Here is an 18,688-nt window from a genome sequence, read left to right on the forward strand (position 1 = left end):
AATGTTGTGGGGAAGGCTAACCGAAGACTGCGTTTCGTTGGCAGGACACTTAGAAAATGTAACAGACCTAATAGGGAGACTGCCTACACTACGCTTGTCCGTCCTCTTTTAGAATTGCGCGGTGTGGGATCCTTACCAGATATGACTGACTGAGTACATCGAAAAAGTTCAAAGAAAGGCAGCACGTTTTGTATTAGCGCGAAATATGTGAGATAGTGTCACAGAACTGATACAGGATTTGGGATGGACATCATTAAAAGAAAGGCGTTTTTCGTTGCGACAGAATCTTCTCACGAAATTCCAATCACCAACTTTCTCCTCCGAATGCAAAAATATTTTGTTGGCACCGACTTACATAGGGAGGAACGATCACCAAGGTAAAACAAGGGAAATCAGAGCTCGTACGGAAAGATACAGGTGTTCATTCTTTCCGCGCGCTATACGAGATTGGAATAATAGAGAATTGTGAAGGTGGTTCGATGAACCCTCTGCCAGGCACTTAAATGTGATTTGCAGAGTATCGATGTAGATGTAGATGTAGATCTGCAGGCGGCAGGGGCGCGTGTGCTCCGAGCGCCAACCGCTGTGGTGGGGAGCATTGAAGACAGCGCAACTCCTTGCCGGCATTGCTGGGAAAGAGAAGACATATGAACCTGAGAACATCTACTGACACAAGGCAATGTGAAGAAACTCCACACAACAAGCAGATAATGGGAGGAACAGCAACCCTACTTAACCCCCGCAGCAACCAGGGATGAGAGGAACCCTCACGAAATCCTGTCTACAATGGCCGTCTGTGATGATCGCTCGACACACACTTTCGTCCGTCTTGTGACTTAGCGGATGATGTTTTTCTACTACCCCAGTATGCGGTATGAATCTTAGATACGGCGCTGATGAAACACCAAACATTTCGGCTCCCTTGGTTACGGAAGCACGCACTGTAAAAACACCAACGATTTGCTCACGTTCGAGGACGTGGTACAGGATTCGTTCGTGGTCAAATACAACAGTGCAACATGCAGGCTTGGCTAGCATCTACATTTATGTTCAGGCATGCATTTCTCGTTGGTTTTCTATATCTTCGTCCACCCCTGCATCTTCATACATGTAGAAGATATGAAGAGCGGAAATGGAGAACATTTCAGAGCCATTTCTTCCAAAAACGTGTTTTGAATGCTGCCGTGTTCTCGGTACACTGTTGCATGTCCCTATATTTGTTCCAAATGTCAAATCATCGAGAAAATATTTCGAAGATTCCGTACCAGAAGGTACGTGGCCTCTGTGCCAAGCAGTGCGTCCTTCGGGAGTTTCAAATGCCATTCCCATGCACACAAGTGGCTACTTTCATTTTATAGATGCTGCAGAAATAGGGCCTTTTCTTGTCAGTGCACGCAAGTAAGATCTCCAAATGCAGTAAGATGAAATTGTGTCGTACTTATCCATCAGAAGAGCTATTAAAAGTTGTTACTCTGAAACAGCAGACTGGGAAAACGTCAATGAATTCAAAAGAGGGAACACCATGACAGATGTTTGTCATGCCGTACTTAATCTGAAAGACAAGTCGTGTTTATCAGCTGCTAAACAGAAAGACCTGTTGACAATTTTGCGATTTCTTCCTCAACAGCACAGGAAGTTGTACAATGAAATTTGTAACATTCGATCCCAAGAATAGAGTTGCACAAGAAACACAAGTCAATACTAAGGAAGTATTGTCATGAACTTACTTCTGTTAATTTCTTGCATAAAATGTAAAAGAAATGAAAAATGATTTTTGTCATTACAGTACTACTAGTTCAAATATTTCTGCCGTGTTCCTGTACTTGTATTATCACAAATAAAATGTAATGCCTCAGCATTAACGGCATTTGAAACAAAAAGTCTCTTACTGGCCCTTAAAACCAATCACTTTACTGCCAAGATACTTAGAACGGTCTTAATAAATGAATTGTTTTATAATTTACCTCATTAGTTTTTGCAGTGATGAGGTAGATAGCAAAACTGTTCGGTATCAGAATATTTTCTCGTTTTTTTGGATACAAATATGTACATAGAGCCACGCATTGTGCTTTGATCCTCTCGATAAATGTGAGATTTGGCACTTAGAACGTTTCCCACTTCCACTCTTCACATAACCTTGTAAAATCGGACAGCGTAATTTTTGCTTCTGACATCAATTCTGTTTAATTTCCTCGTGTCTCTTATAAGTTCAATTCTTCTTCCGCTATTGCCCGTAGCAGGCGTAATGTTCCCGTGAACTGTGTACTCTCACATAACATTATTTATAGCAGCTCTAAATACCTTTTGCAGAAAACCTTTTCTTAGTGACTTGGCAAGACAGCCAAGCCACTCGGAGGTAGCCGAAAGGCACGCGTTTAAGCTCACGCAGACTGGCGTGAGGTCTGGAACAGGACAATGTCTTGAGAATTGCAAATAAAGTACGAAGATCTTGGAATACTTAACTTTAATCCATAATTGGTGTACATCGCTCTTGACGGTACATTAATAACAATCTCAATATAAACTGGTAATGGCGCCTTGCTAGGTCGTAGCAAATGACGTAGCTGAAGGCTATGCTAACTATCGTCTCGCCAAATGAGAGCGTATTTGTCAGTGTAACATCGCTAGCAAAGTCGTCTGTACAACTGGGGCGAGTGCTAGGAAGTCTCTCTAGACCTGCCGCGTGGCGGCGCTCGGTCTGCAATCACTGACAGTGGCGACACGCGGGTCCGCCGTATACTAACGGACCGCGGCCGATTTAAAGGCTACCACCTAGCAAGTGTGGTGTCTGGCGGTGACACCACACTTTTATTGTCACGAATCCACCAATTTAGTGGTCTTTAATTTTCTTTTGTTCGAGTCTGTAAACTCTAATGATCACGGACTGTTGTTTCAGAGGACTTCGAGAAAGAATTTTTTACCGGGGAGCACAGAACACACAATAATTAGAATTTGCCTCTTGCACACTTCCCTCTACTAAAGGCTCCGTTTTCGGAAGATTACACTTGCATCTCTAGGCACGTGTCTTTGCATAATTCTAAGCACATGTCATAGGATGTGTTCCATGTCTACAATTATGTTTGCCGTGCTGTCAGAGAGAGGAGACAGTACAATCGTTATGCAGTGCAGCATTCCATACGACCCGTCCAAAATAATGCCATCTACCGTATCCCAATGTAGCTATAATTGTCCAAACCCAAATGTCTGCGGATAGAAGATTACCCTTTCGAAACAAGTCACGTCAATAAAGGATGGAGTGGCAGGGGCAAATTTCATAGATGTATTTTTAAATTTTTTTATAATTCTTCTGACTGGTTAGATGCCGCCCTCAACAACTTCCTCTCCTGTGCCAAGCTCTTCATCTCAGAGTAAACCCGCACCCAACGCGCTAGAATATTTACATTCTGTTCTCTGGCTTCCTCTACGGTTCTGCCCTCTACAACTTTCTCTAAAATCATGTAAGTTATTCCATGTCTTAATACATGCACTCTCATGCTGTCTGTGTTTATCGTACGTTTCATACGTACGCCGATTACGCGGAGGATGTCCTCTTCTGGTATAAGTTGACTCGACTTTTGGCGTCCTTCTCCAACACCACAACTCAAAGGTTTCGATTCTCTTCGTTTCCCGGTTTTTCCACAAAGTCATATCGATCCAATGCTATGCTCCAGACGTGCGGCGACTATGTTTTGTTTGAAGCTCCGATCATTCGCGAAATGAAAAAAAAACATTGAAAAGCCGATGTTTTACACAGATGGATTGTGCAGTGCACCTAGTATGTCCGTCGATTGCATGTCGTCGCACTTTTCAGTCGTGAGCCCACAGTGAACATGTAAAAATGCCCAGCGCAATATAGCCGGCCGGTGTGACCGTGCGGTTCTAGGCGCTTCAGTCTGGAATCGCGTGACCGCTACGGTCGCAGGTTCGAATCCTGCCTCGGGCATGGATGTGTGTGATGTCCTTAGGTTAGTTAGGTTTAAGTAGTTCTAAGTTCTAGGGGACTGATGACCACAGATGGTAAGTCCCATAGTGCTCAGAGCCATTTGAACCATTTGAACCCAGCGCAATAGAGTCCCACGCCGACTGTGACGTGCGTGCTGTCACTCGATTGCTTCATTCTGACGGGTTTCACCTGATTTTATTCAGCCCGCGTAGCGCGACCGTCATGCGGGACGGCAAAGTGTGGCAATGGTACAGGAACTTTCAAGCAAGACGAACAGTGGTTCATAATGCAGGCAGTCAGGGAAGAATGCAAGTGTCAATTAATGATTCCATTCAGCGCGTGGATCAGGCGCTTCGAGAAAATCGTCTACGGAGGGCATTAAAGGAATGTTGCCATCACGCATTGTCCGCCTTCATGACACAGTTCAGTCGCACACTGCAGCTGCAACCAAGATACTCATGGAGCGTTTTCGATGGGAAGTGTTTGATCACCCACCATACAGCCCGAACTTTACTGCCACTTATTTTCATCTCTTCGCTCACGTGAACTGCTGGTTATGAGGTAAGTGTTTTGTCACAGACAATGAGCTGAAGACCAGCCTAGATAAAGGGCAGAAAGCACAGGAGGCTACCTTCTATAATGAGAGTATTGGAAAGTTGGTACAACACTACAACAGAGGTCCAAGTTGGAGTGGTGACTATGTAGAGAAGTAGCTGGAAGGTATAGCTAAATGTTGTAAATAATACATTTTTGATATCATTGTGGTTTCCATTTCTCGATCGATCCGACCTTAACACAATTAGCCTTCCTACATTATAAGAATTTTTTTCTGCATATTAAGACCTATGGTTTTTTTTTTCTTTTAGCGAGGAATGTCCTTTCACTTGTGCTAATATGGTTCTTATTTCCACGCTTCCTTTTTCTGTCATGGGCTAGTTTGCTTACAAGGTACCAGAATTCCATCACTTCGTCTACGATATGGTCCCCCACTTTTATGTTGAGTTTATCGTTAGTTTCACATATTTGGTTTACTCTCAGTCTGAATTCTATACTAAGACACTACGGGTCACGAATGGACGAGTGTATCGGAGACTGCGTCGTAGCAATACAGGTAAGTCAGAAAACAAAGATCAGAAATTAGCTGTTTACCTTAGAGTGTTATTACGCGTGCTGGCCCAGGCTTCCGTGCTGAAGGGCCTGCTCATCCCACTGGCGGGGGCGGCGCTGCTGGGGGCGGCGGCGGCGCTGGCGGCCAACCCGGTGCTGCTGCAGATAGGCGTCATCTCTGGGAGGCGGCGCCGGAGGCGGAGGGACGCCGCAGCGGGGGCGGAGGCGCAGCGCCGCCTGCAGCAGCTGCGGCTGCTCGAGGACTTCCTCGCCTCCGTGAGTGCCGGCCGTGGCTGCCAACTCTCTGCGCTGGCGCCGTATTGATGACACTTGCGCTGCTCGCATCTTCTTCTCCCTCTTCTGGTTCTTTTTTTGTTCTTTACTGTTGGTTCATCCCCCTCGCCCCTTATGCGCTGGGGTTTGGCTGTCAGCGGCACAAGTCCCCGCTCTTCAGCCAAGCGTATAAAAAAAATTATAATGAGGAATCGAAACAAAATTTGGGGCTTATAACACTGCAACTGGATTTACGTAGCTTGTGCAATCAAATACAAAATTTGGTTTATCCTGTCTGTGCCCCAACAGAACAAATAGTCATGTCACGGAAAAGCCACGTATAACACCACCGCCCGCTACTGCTGTACTACAATCTCAAAGCTGGAGGCAGTTTGCATAAAGAAATTATTTTTATTCAAGCAATTATAGTATAAAGAAGCAGAGCAGTGTTACCCTCTGAGAGGAATTTTGTTATGTTGACCGTGTTATACCTAACGGAGGTGGCTTATCGGAAGTGAAAGTCAAAATTACGTAAATGTTTAAACAGTAACAAAGAACGTTTTACCTATCTACACTGTTCAAAGAAGAAAGGAAACGGTCGCCAGCCTAATTAGGCATAACAATAAGTAACATTCTTATTCAAGAATTGAAAATAACTAACTTCAATGGGCAAACACAGCCTATACTTTTGTCACTCGAGAGTGCAATGAACTCTGACACCTGCATATGTTCACGGTAAGGTTGGATCTGACAGAGCAGAACACACTATTTACATAAATATAACAGATAACCATACATACTATTACTTTCAGGGCTTATTCAAACTGAATGGTCTTTATAACATTACTATTAATATTCACTGTAGAATCATAAATTGGACATAGGTTCAGTATTACATTTCAAACATTTTCCTATCAGACAAAAAATTGTAAATGTAGTTTACTGCATTATTATGAACTGGTCATAGGTTAAGTCTCTCTCAGCTAAATACTTTTCTATGTGGAATGAAAGTTAAATGTATTTCACTAACAAACAATTTCTCACTGAATTTTGAATAAAAAAAGTTACTGTTTTCATAGATAGTGATCGTTTTATAAATTGTTATTTATCATGAGCATAAAGAATAAACTGGGGATCCTTTTACACTAGCAATATGCACTTTCAATACAAAGGAGGAACCCAATATTGTACAGAATTTGACTTGAATAGCAAGAATAATTAAAACTTTCTATAATTAAGTAACTTTGTGCATTTGAACTACTTTCAAAGGAGGGGGGCCCTTGATCTTGACCACTGTAACAGAGCAAACTAAACACACTTTCAATACACTAGAGAAACAAGTACTTAGCAGGCATGAACATATAATTCTCAACAGTTGCAATTCTGAACTTTTACTGCAGTGAAACACAAATTTGAGATATTTGTAAGATTCTTTCAACAAACAATATTAATTTTAGCACACTCTAATGCCATATTAATTTTAATATGCCTTCAATAAAGGACACTCGGTAAACACTTTAGCGTGGGAGGGGCCCTAAGTGGATATGTGACTGAGGATAAATCACGGTAGGTACAAGAGTTAAGTCAAATTTTACCTTATATTTGGGTACACTATAACATCCTATGAGCTGATCCTTCACTGTACATTACTGTAGTGTTCCTTTACAGTGACTGCGCAATGTGGTGACGATTGCATGTTGGTAGGTGGACCTGCAGTTAGAATTGCTGGACTCTGTCATTTCTTGGTGGCGATGATAGATACCAATTTCAGAATAGTTCCAGATCTTTATCCACTGTACATTACTGTAGTGTTCCTTTACAGTGATTGCGCAATGTGGTGACGATTGCATGTTGGTAGGTGGACCTGCAGTTAGAATTGCTGGACTCTGTCATTTCTTGGTGGCGATGATAGATACCCATTTCAGAATAGTTCCAGCTCTTTATCCATCCATCTGAGGCACTGGGAAGTGTCAGGAAAAGCGTCTCTCGGAACCAACACAATACAATTTACATGAGTAGTTGATAGTTTGGTAGCTCGTCTCCGACTGACTCTTGGTTCCACCTTTTCTACCTAGGCCAACCACAATTTGCGCGCGCTACACAGTTCCGTTCCCGAGGGGAACCACAACACCTTTTACATACAAAATAATAAGTGAAGGTCAGCAGTTTACATAACAGCAACCAAACATATTAAATAAAACAGAACCTTTTCACATATTGACATTTCTATGAAAAATTATGTAAACAAAATTATTCAACCTTAAAGATAACCAAAGAGATTATGTGAGAAAGACAAAACACATCATTTGCTCATATTGTGCATATTACAGAGATTACACTTCATTGCAGTATCGAATTAATCATACACTAATTACAGAAGTTCAACGATGGGATGTTGAACAAAACAGAAAGGTAAATGAATCAATAAAGAGTATATAGTGTGTAAGCTATGGTGTTACAGGCTATCAGTTAAAAACCGAAAATATATACTTTAAAAACGCGTTCCAGGAAGGTGACATTCTTGTGAAAAAAAGCACTGAAGCACTGTACTTTCGCTTAAAATGTGAAGTAATTTTTGAGAACATATCTCGTGGAGAAACAGGTATCTGGCTAAAAGTACTTTAAAAATGGATTACAAACAGTCTCGACCACAAAAACTTTTTTTCGGTGGTAACCAGTTTCGGTCAGTATTTGACCATCCTCAGACTCTAATTCCAGACGGTAGGCAGTGGCGGCGAACGGAGCAAGTGATATGACTCCACGAGGGTCAAATGCTGCACTGGGTGAGAAGTACTGTCGGAGGAGCAAGTATGTTCCATAGAGGCGAGGGGTGTGGATAAAAAGATAGGGTCCTATCAGGCAGGAAAACTATGAATGTAACAGGCAGAAATTGAGGTGGATAGTGGGGAATACAGTCGGTGGAGAAGGCAGAGCGTGAGGAGTAGTGTGCTGCGTGGTTAGGGTAGTGGCTACAGCAGATGGGGATGGATGGAGAGGAAAAGTTCGTAGGAGGTATAAATATAGGAGCGGATCTCATTTTCAGGGAGAGGGAGATGGTTGAAGCTGCGTTGGGGTAGGATATGGATTGTGTGGAGGTTCTAACAACCCTACCACAACAAAGGTCAAATTTTAATAATGATTGTGGTGTTGCTCATGCTGCTAAATACTGCATTTTCGGGCAACAGCAAAGTTATTATGTGGCAGGTGTCATTAGAGGAGCACAGTTAATAAAGTCATTTCATGTAACAATGAATAAACTAGGCACTCATCTTTTCATGCTTCCCACGCTGGTCTCGTTGTAAAATCATGGCTCAATCGTGAAAAATCTAGGTGGTGATGATTCCAAGCTCGGATACAAATAGGCCTAGGTTTTATTCTGCGATATTCAAAAGATTTATAGATGTGTTTCACAAACCATTCTTGAAGATTAAACCTTTGAAAGTTAGCACAATGGTGATTTAAAAAAATAATCAGCACTCCGAATTTAAGTTACACCTCCTTTTTATTGCTTTTGTTGCAATATCATGTAACACACAAAACATCACTTCACAATACAAAACACACTTGAAAACATCTTCCTCACTGTTAAAGTTCACATTTTATAAGCTGACTACAATATGCGTCTTTCCCACATGACGTCCAAGACTTGGCTTTTTCAAGGTCCGACTCTCTAACTACTAACTAATAATCGCTTACGCGCCCAAAAATCAGAGTTGCAATTACGTCAAAGATCATAGTGACAAAAGAAAGGATACACATAAGAATAATATGATTGCAACATAAACATATCGATGTATTAAAGTACCTCTACATTAATGAAATCAAATCTGAATGTTGTGTCAGAAATATGTTAACTACTTTACAGAAACACAGTAGAACATTGCTGGTATCGAGAGGTTGAGTTGAGGTGCCGTAATGGTTACGCAATTCAAGTACCATTACAAGGTGTAGGGACAGAAGGATGTGTTTGTGAAGACGCTGCAATATACCAGGGTTGGAAATCAGAGATGAAACAATTGGTTATTGGAATCTAGTTTGAAACCAGCATAGGAGATGTGCAGGTGTTCGATGTCGGTGAGGAGGGGTGGGAAATCTTCCTCTTCTTTTTCTTCTCTACATATGAACAATAAACCTAAATCTTATGCGTATGTTCAGGCTAATCTCAGGAAATCGGGGAAACAGGGATTATGACATGGTCTTTACTAACAGGTAGATTGATTGACAAGAAAGGTTTGTGTATATAATTTATCAAGATTTCGTGCGAATTGGCTGACCTACGACGAATTAAAGACAACTAGCGCTATGAAAAGTCATTGCCATCTAGCGGTCAATGGCAGAAGTATAAGTAAAATGACTATATTCAGTTGCCTAACGTTGCTCTCTGAACCCCATAAATAAAATTATCGCTACGACAGACAAGTCGTCCGGCCGCAGATACTTAGTGACACCCTTGCAAAACCATTGTGATTTGCTAGTTAAGGTCCACTTCCGCGATATGTAAGCTGCACTAAACCATATTCGAAAATAACAAGTTACCCACCGGTAAATATCTCCGCCTTAGTGGGCTACTGATCAGCACCTGTGAGTTATAGATCTGCGCAGGTAAGTGAAATGACATTGTCAAGTCCCTTAACCGCATCCGTAAACCCTTCCTATGTATCTGTGGATATTTCAAACTTGTATCCATTTTAATCTGTTCGCTATGTCGGTAATTGTAAATTTTCGTCTTCATAAGTCAGGCCTCGTGATTTACATTCAGTTGACCAATAACACAGAAATTGATCAAGACCACATGTTAATTCAACATAGCATGTCATACCCGTAATACAGGGTGGCGCAGGGGAACGGGAAATTTTGAACGTTACAGTTGGCAGCACTCTAGCGCCGGCAGATGTTCGAAACTTTGCACAATTGATGTGAACGCATTGCCATTTAGTAATCATGGAGAACTGGACTGGTGCGGAACGTCCAGTAGCTGTGAGAGCGTTTTACAAAAATGGTGATAGTGCGACTGCCACGCAGAGAACATTTCGACAGCAATACCAGCTTGGACGTCATGGACGTGTCCCATCTGCGCATGCGATTACAACGTGGGTGCGTAATTCTGAAGAAACAGGATCTGCCTTGAAAAAGAAACCTCCAGGTGGCATTCCAACGGTACGTACCACAGACAACATTGCAGCTGCTAGAGCTGCAATCGAGATAAGTCCTCGCCGCTCCGTTCGACAGCATGCATCTTCGCTAGGGATTAAGCGACGAAGCTTACAAAGAATACTGCACGAATTAGACTTCCATCCCTATAAGTTGCAGATTGTGCAACACTTACATGAACGAGACCCAGCGTCACGTATGGACTTTAGTAGCCAGATATTGGCTAAAATCAACGAGGACGCGAATTTCCTTGGTAACTTATGGATATCAGACGAAGCCCATTTCCACCTGAACGGATTCGTGAACAAAAAGAATTTTCGTTATTGGGCACAGGACAATCCTTGTGAGTTTCGCCAGCGACCACCACATAGCACCAAGGTCACTATATGGTGTGCTGTATCATGTCATGGTGTTATCGGCCCTTATTTTTTTGAACGTGAGGATGGTAGAGCAGTGACAGTAACATCCGCTCGATATGTTGAAATGCTTCAAACATTCTTTACACCGAGACTGTACGAGCTTAATCTTAACGATGAAAACATGTGGTTTCAGCAGGACGGAGCCACGTCACACACAGCTCGACAATCGATGGCAGCAGTTCGTCAATTGTTTGGAAGACGCATTATTTCACGTAAGGTGACATTGCATGGCCTGCGAGGTCCTCTGATCTTAGTGTGTGCGACTTCTTCCTGTGGGGATATCTTAAAGGCAAGGTGTACCGTACACGTCCTGCAACAATCCACGAACTGAAGGAGAACATTGAAAACGAAATCACTGCCATTCCCCAAGATTTGCTACACCGCGCATTCCAGAGTTTTCATAACAGGCTGTTAGAGTGTGAACGACGAATGGGAGCACATCTTTCCGATGTCATCTTTTAAAAGTTAATAGACACTTTTGGACATTTTGATTGTAAAGACATACTGAATAATGGCATACTGAATATATTCACTTTCGTTAGTAAAATACTAGTTTTATGAATTTATTCATGGAAATGACGTTATTTCGAAATTTCCCGTTTCCCTGCGCCACCCTGTATTTGCCGAAAGCTACAGCTTCCTGAAAACCTCCCCCATAACATTATCCTTTATTGTATGATTATTTGATAGCGGAACAAACACTGGTAGCAGATACCTCTGTAAAAATCTGAGAGTATGCGTACGGAACGATTTGAAGTAGAATGATCATATGAAATTAATTGTTGGTAGGCGGGTGCCAAGTTGAGATTCATTGGGAAAGTCCTTAGAAAATGTAGTCCATCAACAAAGGAGGTGGCTTACAAAACACTCGTTCGACCTTCACTTGAGCATTGCTCATCAGTGTGGGATTCGTACCAGGTGGGGTTGATGGAGGAGATAGAGAAGATCCAGAGAAGAGCGGCGCGTTTCGTCACAGGGATATTTGGTAAGCGTGATAGCGTTACGGAGATGTTTAGCAAACTCAAGTGGCAGACTCTGCAAGAGAGGCGCTCTGCATCGCGGTGTAGCTTGCTGTCCAGGTTTCGAGAGGGTGCGTTTCTGGATGAGGTATCGAATATATTGCTTCCCCCTACTTATACCTCCCGAGGAGATGACGAATGTAAAATTAGAGAGATTCGAGCGCGCACGTAGGCTTTCTGGCAGTCGTTCTTCCCGCGAACCATACGCGACTGGAACAGGAAAGGGAGGTAATGACAATGGCACGTAAAGTGCCCTCCGCCACACACCGTTGGATGGCTTGCGGAGTATAAATGTAGATGTAGAACAGCCGAGCGCGTTAAAGCACCGGTTCTAGAAGACAGGGAGGCGAGTCTGCTTTGGATCGAATACGCCTCACCGGTTAATGACGAGGACTGCTGAACTAGCCAGCCTAGACGTGATTTTTAGGCGGTTTCCGACATCCAAGTAGGTAAATACCGACCTAGTACCCACGTCCCGTCGCAGTTACACGCTACACAAACATTTAGAAAACGTCCTCACACTTGAGCATCGATTTACTCTTGACGCCGGCAGATGGATCACATAGATTCTGACCCGGTATGTGTGCGCTGTGAGTGTATGGGAGGGGGGAGTGGTGACGTCAGGAAGGTCATCCAGGCATTAACATTGCCTCAACCTAGATAACAATGGCGACCCCGTTGTAGAACCGGGAAAACAAAAAGAAGAGGATGTCGAATGTAGTTGTGGTATAAGTTCTCACCAGTCCAGGGTTAGTCATATAGTTCATTTATTACGGAGCTGAATAATGTTAACGTGCTATACATTCTCCTGTGTGACCTTGAGCTCCGTCTTTGATGACTTCATCACAGGCGGTGCGTTAAAGCCCATTGTTCAGTTCGAATTCCTTCTGAAACTTCCTGTATCGGCCTAAGACGGTCTTTTAGCAAGCACTGCTTAACTCACGCACGCGCTTTATACTTCAGGTCCGTCTTTGAAAGTTTCGTAATATTCGTCACGTTTGACTGCTTTTCCTTGGTGTCGCCATTTCGAAACTATTCAGGTTTTGTGAGGTATCAGCAACCACGGCAAGAGAAGTGGTTGTTACCGGCAATAAAAAGTTGGAAACTTTCTTGGAGTGTGGAGCCCATTCCGCGACACACTCGAAACCCACGTCACGGTCCGGAGATGACGGCCTCAGAGTGCCTCTCATCGCGTGACACAGGCCGCTACTGTGTGCTTTCTGCAGCGAACCTTCTGGGCGCCTTCTAAAATGGACACGCAGCTCACGTGAATACCTCGCAGCTACATTCCGAGCCGTGTACTCATGAGAGCACGTCGGGGAAGTTCGAGAAATTTCTTTTCACAAAACTTATTGCGGCTTTTATGTTTGGCCTAAGACTTAGACAGGCCATAGATGTCACTGAAAAACATAATGCCCTGGTTTTCCATGGCTGATATCGTACAATCTTGCGAAAATAAGAACCAAATCGAGGATCTGCAGGAGCGAATAGATTCATACAGTTTCTACAGTAGAGGTAACTGCAAAGTTTGAGGGAACAGAAACGAAAATAACATGTTCCACATACTATCCGAGATTACATTCTTCTCTTGCCTGTTTATGTATTTACATACTTTACGCCGACACTGGAGCACTAAAATCAAAGATTACACAACAGAATCTTCGACGAATAAGTTTATACCCTAGCAGTCAACATTTTATTCCTATCCCAAAACTTCTTCACACGAAGTGATCTGGAGGCTCGCTCTTCTGCAGATGTGACATACTTCTTACTTTGTGATATTTTAAATGTAAGTCGTATGTATTTGTTCTTCAGCAGCAGCTTCTCTTCCCTGTGTTCCATCTGACGTTTGGTAGCGTTCATTCCATTTACATTCTTTTGCACTTCTTTAAACCAGTTGTTTTTTGTCTTACTGTTTCAGAAGTAGTTAAAAAGTTGTTTCAGGAGTCTAGTATTCGGTAAACGAGGAATGTGTCCGAAAAATGCAACCCTTCTTTTTCGCATTGCATCAGCAACGGATTAACTTTCTTGGTAAACCACTGATTTGGACAAGAATCTCCATTTACCATTAACTTGATGTTTTTGTTGATAATCGTTCGGAGTGTTCTTCTATCAACTTCCTGCAATTTATCAGTTGTTGCTCGAGTGTTTAGTTTAAGTAACGTTTCACTTCAGTATGTTGCCTGTGGTGTAACAACGTTGGAATAATGCCAAAGTTTAGCATTTAACGAAATAGACCTTTTTTGTAAGTTGGCCCCGTAGTTCTCTGCGCTCGATGTAGTTTTAATGTTCTATTACCTATTAATGCTTTTTCATTGGCATGCCAAGTAACGATCTCATCAAGATATTTAAACTTTTTCACTACCTTACTTTTTTGAGCATTATGGAGCATAGTATGGGATGTGCCAACTAGAAAGATGGGCATCATTTCTGTTTTCTCAAAAGAAATTTGTAACCCCACCTTTGCCGCTAATGGTTCTAATACTCCTATCTGAAACTTCGCTTCATCGATATTGTTTGCTATCAACTCAAAATCGTCTCCAAATGCAAGACAGTTAAGTCGAATCATTCTTCCAGGCTTAATAATCTTATCCTGTTCAATTCGCACCTAAATCCTAAGCGAATTAATCGCTGCTTGTATTTCGTCTGGATGTGGCTGATGTAACTTATTTCTCGTGTAAGGGTCAAATTCCAAGTAATATTCAGATTCCGTACTATTTAGTAACTGTTTGAAGTATTCAGCCAAAATCGTTGAACTGTCATAATCGTTATTTACTACCTTGCCGTTCATATCCTTCATATACTCACTCATTTGTTACATAGTTTAATTCTTAATTTCTTTGCGTGTTTTTGATACTTGCATTGTCTAATTCATAAATTTCGGGCGTATTATAGTATTCATAAATTTCGGGCGTATTATAGTATTTGAGAGTTGTAGCATCGCGTTTTAGTACCTGAATAGTGTTAAATCGCGTAGTCTCCTTCCGCCGCCGACCAGTGTGTCAGCAGTGCGCAAGTAGCAGCATTACTGCATTTACTAGGCAATCTTGTATTTTAATAACCGTTTAAATTTTGTGTCGATTTGTTTGCGCTCTCTGTAGATTAGTTCAGACGTTCTTTGCACAACAGCTTTTAGCATGGATAGGGACTGCAACTGCTGTGTTCGGATGCAGGCTGAGTTGGCATCCCTTCGCTCCCAGCTTCAGGCAGTGTTGGCTTCGGTCACACAGCTTGAGGCTGTTGCCAATGGGCATCACTATGGGGTTCCGGATGGGGGTTTGTCGGGGACGGCCAGCTCGTCACACGCATCCCCCGATCGGACTACGACTGTGGTTGCCCGGGATACTGCCCGCATTGAGGCTGATCCCTCACCTGTGGTAGAGTGGGAGGTCGTCTCAAGGTGTGGCAGGGGGCGAAAGACATTCCGGAGGGCTGAACGGAAGGCCTCTCCAGTTTGTCTGACGAACCGGTTTCAGGCTCTGTCTCAGGCAGATACTGATCTTCGGCCTGACATGGCTGCTTGTCCTGTTCCAGAGGTTGCCCCTCAGTCTGCAAGATCCAGGCGGTCGCAGAGGGTGGGCTTACTGGTGGTTGGGAGCTCCAACGTCAGGCGCGTAATGGGGCCCCTTAGGGATATGGCAGCAAGAGAGGGGAAGAAAACCAATGTGCACTCCGTGTGCATACCGGGGGGAGTCATTCCTGATGTGGAAAGGGTCCTTCCGGATGCCATGAAGGGTACAGGATGCACCCATCTGCAGGTGGTTGCTCATGTCGGCACCAATGATGTGTGTCGCTATGGATCCGAGGAAATCCTCTCTGGCTTCCGGCGGCTATCTGATTTGGTGAAGACTGGCAGTCTCGCTAGCGGGATGAAAGCAGAGCTCACCATCTGCAGCATCGTCGACAGGACTGACTGCGGACCTTTGGTACAGAGCCGAGTGGAGGGTCTGAATCAGAGGCTGAGACGGTTCTGCGACCGTGTGGGCTGCAGATTCCTCGACTTGCGCCATAGGGTGGTGGGGTTTCGGGTTCCGCTGGATAGGTCAGGAGTCCACTACACGCAACAAGCGGCCACACGGGTAGCAGGGGCTGTGTGGCGTGGGCTGGGCGGTTTTTTAGGTTAGATGGCCTTGGGCAAGTACAGAAAGGGCAACAGCCTCAACGGGTGCGGGGCAAAGTCAGGACATGCGGGGACCAAGCAACAATCGGTATTGTAATTGTAAACTGTCGAAGCTGCATTGGTAAAGTACCGGATCTTCAAGCGCTGATAGAAAGCACCGAAGCTGAAATCGTTATAGGTACAGAAAGCTGGCTGAAGCCAGAGATAAATTCTGCCGAAATTTTTACAAAGGTACAGACGGTGTTTAGAAAGGATAGATTGCATGCAACCGGGGTGGAGTGTTCGTCGCTGTTAGTAGTAGCTTATCCTGTAGTGAAGTAGAAGCGGATAGTTCCTGTGAATTATTATGGGTGGAGGTTACACTCAACAACCGAGCTAGGTTAATAATTGGCTCCTTTTACCGACCTCCCGACTCAGCAGCATTAGTGGCAGAACAACTGAGAGAAAATTTGGAATACATTTCACATAAATTTTCTCAGCATGTTATAGTCTTAGGTGGAGATTTCAATTTACCAGATATAGACTGGGACACTCAGATGTTTAGGACGGGTGGTAGGGACAGAGCATCGAGTGGCATTATACTGAGTGCACTATCCGAAAATTACCTCAGCAATTAAACAGAGAACCGACTCGTGGAGATAACATCTTGGACCTACTGATAACAAACAGACCCGAACTTTTCGACTCTGTATGTACAGAACAGGGAATCAGTGATCATAAGGCCGTTGCAGCATCCCTGAATATGGAAGTTAGTAGGAATATAAAAAAAGGGAGGAAGCTGGCTGAAGCCAGAGATAAATTCTGCCGAAATTTAGCAAGAGTAATAGAAGGCAGATTTCAGATTACCTAACAGATCAAAACGAAAATTTCTGTTCCGACACTGACAATGTTGAGTGTTTATGGAAAAAGTTCAAGGCAATCGTAAAACGCGTTTTAGACAGGTACCTGCCGAGTAAAACTGTGAGGGACGGGAAAAACCCACCGTGGTACAACAACAAAGTTAGGAAACTACTGCGAAAGCAAAGAGAGCTTCACTCTAAGTTCAAACGCACCCAAAACCTCTCAGACAAACAGAAGCTAAACGATGTCAAAGTTAGCGTAAGGAGGGCTATGCGTGAAGCGTTCAGTGAATTCGAAAGTAAAATTCTATGTACCGACTTGACAGAAAATCCTAGAAAGTTCTGGTCTTATGTTAAATCAGTAAGTGGCTCGAAACAGCATATCCAGACACTCCGGGATGACGATGGCATTGAAACAGAGGATGACACGCGTAAAGCTGAAATACTAAACACCTTTTTCCAAAGCTGTTTCACAGAGGAAGACCGCACTGCAGTTCATTCTCTAAATCCTTGCACAAACGAAAAAATGGCTGACATCGAAATAAGTGTCCAAGGAATAGAAAAGCAACTGAAATCACTCAACAGAGGAAAGTCCACTGGACCTGACGGGATACCAATTCGATTCTACACAGAGTACGCGAAAGAGCTTGCTCCCCTTCTAACAGCCGTGTACCGCAAGTCTCTAGAGGAACGGAAGGTTCCAAATGATTGGAAAAGAGCACAGGTAGTCCCAGTCTTCAAGAAGGGTCGTCGAGCAGATGCGCAAAACTATAGACCTATATCTCTGACGTCGATCTGTTGTAGAATTTTAGAACATGTCTTTTTGCTCGAGTATCATGTCGTTTTTGGAAACCCAGAATCTACTATGTAGGAATCAACATGGATTCCGGAAAGCCGGCCGAAGTGGCCGTGCGGTTAAAGGCGCTGCAGTCTGGAACCGCAAGACCGCTACGGTCGCAGGTTCGAATCCTGCCTCGGGCATGGATGTTTGTGATGTCCTTAGGTTAGTTAGGTTTAACTAGTTCTAAGTTCTAGGGGACCAATGACCTCAGCAGTTGAGTCCCATAGTGCTCAGAGCCATTTGAACCATTTGATTCCGGAAACAGCGATCGTGTGAGACCCAACTCGCTTTATTTGTTCTTGAGACCCAGAAAATATTAGATACAGGACCCCAGGCAGATGCTATTTTTCTTGACTTCCGGAAGGCGTTCGATACAGTTCCGCACTGTCGCCTGATAAACAAAGTAAGATCCTACGGAATATCAGACCAGCTGTGTGGCTGGATTGAAGAGTTTTTAGCAAACAGAACACAGCATGTTGTTATCAATGGAGAGACGTCTACAGACGTTAAAGTAACCTCTCGCGTCCCACAGGGGAGTGTTATGGGACCATTGCTTTTCACAATATATATAAATGACCTAGTAGATAGTGTCGGAAGTCCCATGCGGCTTTTCGCGGATGATGCTGTAGTATACAGAGAAGTTGCAGCATTAGAAAATTGTAGCGAAATGCAGGAAGATCTGCAGCGGATAGGCACTTGGTGCAGGGAGTGGCAACTGACCCTTAACATAGACAAATGTAATGTATTGCGAATACATAGAAAGAAGGATCCTTTATTGTATGATTATATGATAGCGGAACAAATACTGGTAGCAGTTACTTCTGTAAAATATCTGGGAGTATGCGTGCGGAACGATTTGAAGTGGAATGATCATATAAAATTAATTGTTGGTAAGGCGGGTACCAGGTTGAGATTCATTGGGAGAGTCCTTAGAAAATGTAGTTCATCAACAAAGCAGGTGGCTTACAAAACACTC

At 43.4% G+C, this 18,688-nt stretch overlaps 1 protein-coding gene across 1 annotated transcript in view; it reads left to right on the forward strand.

Moving 5' to 3' along the window:
- The window catches only part of LOC124606372, a 70,198-nt gene that overhangs the window by 26,494 nt on the left and 25,016 nt on the right, over positions 1-18,688 (forward strand). Inside the window, exon 3 of the mRNA XM_047138356.1 lies at positions 5,123-5,326. Within this exon, the coding sequence (XP_046994312.1) occupies positions 5,123-5,326 (204 nt within the window). The remainder of the gene's footprint in view (positions 1-5,122; positions 5,327-18,688) is intronic.

The sequence above is a fragment of the Schistocerca americana genome, chromosome 3, assembly GCF_021461395.2.
Source record: "Schistocerca americana isolate TAMUIC-IGC-003095 chromosome 3, iqSchAmer2.1, whole genome shotgun sequence".
NCBI classification, from domain to species: Eukaryota; Metazoa; Arthropoda; class Insecta; order Orthoptera; family Acrididae; genus Schistocerca; species Schistocerca americana.